General features: G+C 39.4%; 1 protein-coding gene across 1 annotated transcript; it reads left to right on the top strand.

Annotated features, from left to right (window-relative positions):
* The first annotated feature begins 4629 nt into the window (after nt 1-4629).
* LOC117861367 (uncharacterized) lies at nt 4630-8463 on the top strand. Its single transcript, XM_034744906.2, has 8 exons — nt 4630-5068; nt 5186-5917; nt 6281-6397; nt 6491-6669; nt 6754-6847; nt 6952-7029; nt 7503-7604; nt 7905-8463. Exons 2-8 carry the CDS (start codon nt 5372-5374, stop codon nt 8034-8036), a joined length of 1248 nt encoding a protein of 415 aa, XP_034600797.1. The 5' UTR covers nt 4630-5068; nt 5186-5371; the 3' UTR covers nt 8037-8463.
* Nucleotides 8464-8842: the final 379 nt, after the last annotated feature.

The following is an 8842-nucleotide window of genomic DNA, read 5'->3' as shown; positions in this document are numbered from 1 at the left end:
GTTGGCTACGGTCAACAAGGGCCTGAGGATAAGCAGGGAAGGCCAAGCCTCCGCGTGGCGCCACCGTCACGTGCTGCCACGTTTCGAAGTTCAACATCTCGTATTTAAAGCAAGTCCAAGCCAATACATCCAAATCCAATTTAGGCCCTCTTCTTTTCAAGGATGAGGTAAAACTCACTCGTGTATTTTGGCTGCGGTTTGTATTTAAATTTTGGGTGACCAATCCTCTTGATTTGCTGATTGCCGAGAGAGTGGTAGGGCCCGGCATGTCTCAAAAGCTATACAGTTCCTTCAAAGAAAACAATACCGGAACGAGTCTCATGAAGTCATGATTCCTTTGAAGCTAAATCATGCTTTCTCCGCCAAACCCTTCAAGTTTTGCGTGTTGCAAAACTCCATCTTATTGCAGTAGATCTCCCCCGGTCTGAAAAAGAAGCAATTGAAAGATGTCTAAAAGAACAGTACGCTGGTCGCTGGACAAGACGCATATCAATGGTTTATTTTTTTCCATTCAAATAAACGTGGCACGGACTAATCAGCGCAGTGTGCTGGCGGCATATGTTAACGTGCGCACATGTCCCCTCTCAAAAGAATATCAGGCACACTTAGTCTGGACGGCTTCAAAGAAGCTTCTTAACTAATTAATCACCTACTAATTGGTCCGAGCTAATTTGATTTGGTCTTTACGCAAAGCTTTGTGAACTTAGTACTAAACTAAGAATAGAGATGGGGCAAAAAGACCAATAACAAAAAGGCCTGCATTGCGACTTATTGCAGTGAAAGATATGTCAACCAATTGGTATACTCCTAAGATATTCTTTCTTATTAAAAGAAATGTTTACGAACAATAGAGATACTCCCTCCGGTCAGCAGAAATTAACGTTCCCGGCCGGAGAAATGATCTAGCACCAGTATAGAATCAGCTGTTCTTTTCACAGGAGGAGGGAGTATATGGATGCTAATGGTTTGGTCTCAAACTGATTTTAGTGGTTTGATTTTTTAACTGGTCTAACTTGGTTTGGTGGACAATAAAGTGAGATATATAACCGTTGAGTTTGGTTTGGTTTAACGATTGCAATGGTTTATTCCGGTTATAATTGGTTTGATTAATTCAAAATATTCAATAAGAAAATTAGTATGGCTATATGTGTGACCTAGGGTCAAAAGCCGAACCTTAAAATTTAATTCTCGCGTTCACACCTTAAAATTTTAGCGAATTTAACTGAGATTTGTTGGAGATGTCTCAGAATGATTGTTAGCAACTTTGTGTAGATTCGCGTACCTAGATCAATACGTGGCCCTCATGTCGAAAGCCGGACCCTAAAACTAAAACCTCACGTTCACACCTTCCAATTTTAGCGAATTTGGCTGTAATTTGTTGGAGATGTCTCAGAATGCCTAGATCAACACGTGGGTCCCACGTCGAAAGCCGGATCCTAGAACTAAAATCTCGCGTTTACACCTTAAAATTTTAGCGAATTTGATTGAAATTTGTTGGAGATATCTCAGAAGGATAGCAAGTTGCTTTAGGCAAATTTTTACTACTACATCTACATGTGGGCCCATGTCGAAAGCTAACCATATGATATATATATATATATATAGAAAATAGGTTTTAAGTGGCTTAAACCCGATTCGAGACATGTGGTTTGATTGGGTTTGGAGTTTTTATACCAATGAGTTGGTTTGGTTTAGATATATAAAAGTAGTTGATTGGTTGGTTGGTGTGGTTTAAAATTAAGTTTTGGTTTGTTTGGTTTTGGGTAGTTCTTGGACCATTAGCAGTCTTGATGGAGTACGGGGTGTTTGGGAGACAGGGGTTAAAATTTAGCCCCTGTCACATCGGATGTTTGACCCTAATTAGGAGTATTAAACATAGGCTGATTACAAAACTAATTGCACAATCCCTAGGCTAAATCGTGAGACGAATCTATTAAGCCTAATTAGTCCATGATTTGACAATATGGTGCTACAGTAACCATTCGCTAATGATGGATTAATTAGGCTTAATAGATTCATCTCGCGATTTAGCCTAGAGGTTCTGCTATTAATTCTATAATTAGCTCATGTTTAACCCTCTAATTAACATTCGAACATCCGATATGACAGGACTAAAGTTTAGTCCCTGTCTCCAAACACCACCTACATCTCACAGCAACGGACCTTAAAACATTATTGAATCGCAACTAGGACATGCATGAATCGCAACTAGGACATGCAGCTGTTCAATAAGGATTTATAAATCAAAGAGAAGTTGACTGTGTTTGTAAAGCACCTGTTCAACATGGGCATGCACTAACTTGGCTGTGTTTGTATACAAATATTGTTTCAAAATTAACTGACAAGCATTGCTGCGCCTGCACCATTACACGTGCATACCTGTTGAATTTCATTAACGATCTACGTCCTCTGGTCCAGCCGCAGGTGTATCTAACATCTAAATTTCACAGAAGTTAAACTTTTCAATAGAAGTATTTTATATTTTTTTTCCTTTTCAATTTTCGTCCTAACAGCAACTGAGACCAAAATTTCAACCCTTGCTTCACATGGCCATATCTTTAAACCTAGTAAACCATACAGAACACAGCCAGTCCATTGACTATGTTGTCTAATACACTATTGCTAGTTACCATTAATCGAGAAAGTAAGTTCCAAAATTTGATGACAGGTATTAGCTGATAAGGCTTCTTCTAGCTCCCTGATTGACCAAATCATTGTAATAATATCTCTCTCTTTTTTGCGAAGCATTGCAATAATATCCGAGGCCTGCAAGGCTGCAATGGAGAAATTAATGCAGCCAATGATGCCCGTACCCACGGCAGCATGTAAAAGACAGATCAGCTGCGGCCGTGAAAACCTATTGCAACTTTAGGTTAGGATGTGGTGCTTTATCTTGTGGGGGGCCAATTCTCCGGTACCATTTCGATGCAAATAAATGTTCCAGTAAAAAAAATAGATATTGCCTTATTAAAAACATGTGTGGCAAATATAGAGAAATTTTAGAATGGTCGGAAAAAAAATGAGAGCCGTCCATTGTGAAAAATCTAATTGTGGAAATAAAGAAAGTACCTATCTAAAGAGAAGTACCAAGGAGTACCAAATTGGTGGGATCAAGTAGCAAAAATAGTCATTAATTTTAACTTCTTTTAGTTATTTTTTCAAATTAGACAGTGGACAAAAATTAGAGACAAAAGTATCACTCATGGGTACTTTTAACTAAAAACATATTTTTTGAATATTTAGATACTCCCTCCATACAAAAATAGTGTTATGTTAGTATTCAAATTTTATCTCACAAAGAGGACATCTTTAGCTTCTAGTGAGACTCAGCTAATTAAAGTAACAGCCACACAAAAAAGAGCACATGAAGAAGCGTGTGAAGCCATTAGATGATTAATTGATATTATTTTTATGATTCTTATGCATTTAGGATCTAGAAAATTAAACAAACAACGCTGCTTCAATCACAATTCCTATGAGTAATAAAAGGTAACATAGTCATTTGTCACAACAACTGCTAATGTGTCTGAATTTTTGTAAAAAAAAAACACTTGGAATGGAGAGGGTACATGCTTAACTATCTAAAAGTAGTATAAAAGTAGTATGTTATAGGTTTAGGATTTATTTTCTTCAATAGAATATGGGAACCAAAGAGAAGTTGGCTCGGTAGCGGATCATGTTGCATACAGGTGGTAGGGTGGACGCGTGCCAAAAGTTTTTTTTTAAAAGGTGTGGCTAAAGGTAGTGATTAGTGAGTGGGACTAGAACAAGGCCTTCACAAACAATAAGAGCGTCGGTGGCCACAAGGTAGTGACTATGGAGATGGAGATGGAGATGTAGTGCAGTCAAGCAGGATGCCACTGGAGTTGGACTTGAAGCACAAAAAGAGGTTTATGAAAACTAGAGGTTGAAGAAGGGTAGCGAGTTTTTTTTAAAATATAATGCCAAATCAGATGCATTTTTGTTCACATATCGCACTTAATCATGTTAACCTCTGTGAAAACTAAAATCTCTCGTAAACTATTATGGCACTTTCACCCACTAACACACAAATCTGTTGTGGACGGGGCTACGAGAAAGGGAAAAGTGATATGAAATGTTAATATTTTTCTCCCATGATGTGTATGGCCGATCCCTTGCGCACATTTGCATCACAAGGCTCCATCACCATCAACTTCTCTAGTTTCTATTATTCAGTCAAACCTCTTTTGTACATTTTGCACTTATGTTCAAGCTGAAAGATAATTTGCAAACGGCTCTAGCAGGCTGTCAGCTATGGCAGTCACGTAACAAATGAGAGAATATGTAAATGTAAATTGTATTGTAACATAGTTCTTGTTTTTAACTGAATATTAAGTACGGACAACGCAACATCCCTACAACATAATCAGTATGATTTTATATTTTCGTTTATAAGCTGATCGTTTCAAACATATTTTATCTGTAAATATTTGGTTGATCCGGGAAAAAACAAATTAGGTGAATTAGTGCACTGTCCTTCTAAAATTGAGTCATTGTTAGGGTACAACATGTAAAAGGGCCCATTTGTCGTATTCAATGTGATCAATCTATAGAGCAATCCTTTTCTGCTTAAAAAATATAACATTTTTTTTAGAAAAAGTTGCATATTAGGAGCAGCTGACACGGTCACATGAAGAAGATATCCTCCATTAAAGCCGTGTCCCAAGCTCCCCCCTTCCACCAAATTTGCAAGAAACCCGCCGCCACCATTGCAAGAACCTCGAAATACAATCAAATCTTTCGCTATTCCATCACGCTGGTGATCGAAATGGAGCTCCCAATCCGGCTTTAATCAGAGCCATCAGACCTCCGAAAATAGTGTTCAAATAGGGGCAGGAGCGAGGAGCCATCCCATTTTTAGCCGTTGCCGCAGGCCCGCAGCGGGTCGTCGTCGTCGCTGCTCCCAATCTGCGGCCGTCCGTGTTGCCTTCGCCTCCAATCCACAAGAGCGAGCAGCACCGACCGAGTCGATCCGCTCCTCTTCTTGGTTCTTGGTCAATAAGTCAGCTCAGCAGGAAAGATCCGTGAGGGTTACTGCAGTCGGCAGGTGATTTGCTTTTCTTTAACTAGTCGCGTTCTTTCTCAGGAGTTATTTGTCCTGATTGCTTGCTGTTTCATGTGAAATGCGGTAAATTTCTTGGTTTTTACTTTTAAATGGTTGCAGGGTTCGAGGATTAGGAAGGTAACCAAGAACGCAAGGAGCATCTAGGAAGAAGGGAGGGGAGATTTGGGTGTAGATTAGTAGATATATTACAAATAGATTTGCTTTTTGAGGAAGTTAATTAGCAAATAGATTGGTGAAGAACCCTTGCAAACAAAAAACTAACAGGGAAAATTTGCAAAGAAGAACATGTTTGGGACCCAAATTAGGGATGTGGCAGATGATTTCAACCCCAGTAGGAGGAGGACATTGTGGAACACACCCAACAAATCGATGCCCACCACCACCCACACCATCAGGTACAACACAGGCAAGAAAAACCTGTTCAACCCACATCTCATGTCTGTCAAGTTTGAGGACCTGTACGGGTTCATGGTGGAGGGCAATGTGGATGATGTCAATGTGCTGAACGAGGTAAGGGAAAGAATCAGGGAACAAGGGAGGGTGTGGTGGGCTCTGGAGGCAAACAAGGGTGCAAATTGGTACCTCCAACCAAAGATATCTTCGAATGAGGGGATGATTAGCGTCACGTCACTTAAGCTATCAGTGCTCACAAATACTATTACACTAAGGAGGTTGATCAGAAAGGGTGTGCCGCCAGTGCTGAGGCCAAAGGTGTGGTTATCTGTGTCAGGAGCAGCCAAGAAGCGATCAACAGTGCCAGAGACATACTACGATGAGCTGATCCGGGCCACGGAAGGGAAGACGACGCCAGCCACAAGGCAAATCGACCATGTGAGTTTTATGAAGCTGTTAGGGACTTTTTATCTGCATATTGATGCCTTCTTATCTTACATCTTATAGAATCAATGTTACTTAAGAGTAAAGGTAAGCAATTAGGTGACCTTATACTCAATATTTAGCAAATGTTTATTAAAAAACATTATTCTTTGATACTGTAATATGTGTTGGTGACTCTTAAATATTCTCACTAGTTTATTCTGTTCTACTGAGAAATTAAGTCCATAAAAAAAAACTAAAGAAACTGCATTAGCATAAATTCATCCTAGTTACAAATGTGGGTGGTTTCATTATATCATTTCCCTATTTCTATAAAATGGTGTAGAAACTAATACTAATGTGAAGAGGATTTTACAGGATCTTCCTCGGACTTTCCCTTGCCATCCTTGGTTGAACAGTGAGGAAGGCCAGGCATCTCTTCGACGAGTACTTGTAGGGTACTCATTCCGTGATTCAGAAGTTGGATATTGCCAGGTTAGAATAATTCCATATACTTGGTTGGGGCTAAAAGGCTTTGCTGTTTTTGTATATCCATGATCACATCCATCACTACTGCATCTACTGCAGGGCCTAAACTATGTAGCTGCACTCTTGTTGCTCGTGATGAAGAAAGAGGAAGATGCATTTTGGATGCTTGCTGTACTCCTTGAGAATGTACTTGTCAGCGATTGCTATACTGACACTCTTTCTGGATGTCATGTTGAGCAGAGGGTGTTCAAAGATCTCCTGGCTAAGAAATGCCCAAGGTATTTCCCTTTATGTTTGTGACATTCATAGCAGAAACCATCTTGCTATGATTGCTAACGATATTGTATTGATCACTGGTGTAGGATTGCTTCTCATCTTGAAGCAATGGGGTTTGATGTTTCACTTGTTGCAACAGAATGGTTCTTGTGCCTCTTTTCAAAGAGCCTGCCTTCAGAGGTTAGACACTAGTCCCTTCAGTACATATGTTTATGCAGTCCCTGTATGATTTGCCCAAACTTATTTGAAGTTCTTCTCACACTTCTTGTCATTGTTGTGAGCAGACAACCCTTCGGGTGTGGGATGTTTTATTCAACGAAGGAGCAAAGGTTTTGTTCCATGTTGCTCTGGCAATTTTCAAGGTAGGATGCCTTCCATACTAGATTTAGGGGGTGTTTGGATAGCAGGTGCTAAATTTTAGCACCTGTCACATCGGATGTTTGGACACTAATTAGGAGTATTAAACATAGTCTAATTACAAAACTAATTGCACAACCCCTAGGCTAAATTGCGAGACGAATCTATTAAGCCTAATTAATCCATCATTAGCGAATGGTTACTGTAGCACCACATTGTCAAATCATGGACTAATTAGGCTTAATAGATTCGTCTCGCGATTTAGCCTAGGGGTTGTGCAATTAGTTTTGTAATTAGACTATGTTCAATACTCCTAATTAGTGTCCAAACATCCGATGTGACATGTGCTAAAATTTAGCACATGCCTCCCAAACACCCCCTTATTCTGGGTGTTTAAATCCCCAACCTATATCAGTTAAAGAATACCTTCTTTTTCTATCACATTACTTTGTTTTTCTTATGTTCTCCAAATTTGTAGATGAGAGAAGATGATCTACTACGCATCCAACATATAGGTGACGTGATTGATATTTTGCAAACAACCACTCATCATCTATATGACCCTGATGAACTACTCACGGTAAATCTTCCTTCTTCCCTGTTATATTCATAGTCTTTCCTTTTGCAGGGTATATTCATAATCATTTGTTTACTGTACCAACAAATTTGGTGTAGGAAGTGACACATTGTTTACTAGTCTATGCAAATGACTTATAGCAGCTAAATTTTTTATAAATAAAAGAAAAGGAGAGATTGCTGGGAAAATCACAAACAAAATCTGTAACTCAAGAGAAATGCCCTGTATAACTTATATTGTAGATGATGTTCTTGAAAACTTCTTTTTCCAAGCATTGGTTAATGATCTTTTATGCTTTTCCAGTTCGCATTTGACAAGATTGGTTCAATGACAACAAACACAATCACAAAGGAGAGGAAAAAGCAGGAGACAGTTGTCATGGCTGAGCTTGATCAAAGGATAAGACGGCTGACTTCACTCAAGATGGATGGATAGTGTCATAGTGTGTAAAATACAAGTTTGTGGAAGTTGTAGCCCTGTAGGTTTTGCAAAGGCGAATGGCACAGCTAGTCAGTATTTCACACCTGGGGTCAGACAGCGCTTTGCTCCAGTGAGCGAAGATCATGGACAACCAAGCATTGTTGTGAGATGACACAAAACTGCAATGTGGGTTTGTTTAAGACTAGTTTCCGGACTTCATATTGTGTGCTTTTGGGCGTTCTTGGTGTCTGCCATTCATATTTGCAAGATACGGGTCATGGTGCTGATTTTCCTTTATGGTTGGAACCACCTGTATAGATTTAATGTTGGAAGTTTTGTTTTGTCGGCTCTGAGCCCAGCAAGGGGTGCTTTTTAAGGGTGCTTACTGCATTTCCTTTGCTTGTAAATTACTACAGATACGAAATGGTGCTCTTCAAGTCTACTCTTTTGTTAGCAAGTGATTTTCGTGCAGTATACCGTCATTCGGCAATGCACCGACTAAACAACGCATAAAAGCATTTTTGTAGAACAGACTTTCAGTGCGCTAGGACAATAGAGCTCGATTCTTCCTTCGGATTTAGTGCCACGCACGCACTACTCAATGTTGCTTTGTGATGCCATAAGAAATATTGATGTATTCATTGATATTGCAAAATCCATGTTAGTTTTTACGTCAATTGTTGACTGAATAAAAGCACAACATACAACAGCGACGCCGACGCCGACGCCGACGCCGTTTCAATATGTGCTTGCTTATTTAAATACAAAATCGTAGTGGTGCAAATAAGATAATCAGATTTGATACCTAAATAAAGGTAGAA

Source organism: Setaria viridis, chromosome 6 (genome assembly GCF_005286985.2).
Source record: "Setaria viridis chromosome 6, Setaria_viridis_v4.0, whole genome shotgun sequence".
Classification (NCBI taxonomy): Eukaryota; Viridiplantae; Streptophyta; class Magnoliopsida; order Poales; family Poaceae; genus Setaria; species Setaria viridis.
Note: the sequence above shows the minus strand (reverse complement) of the source record. Positions and strands in the feature narration are given on the sequence as shown.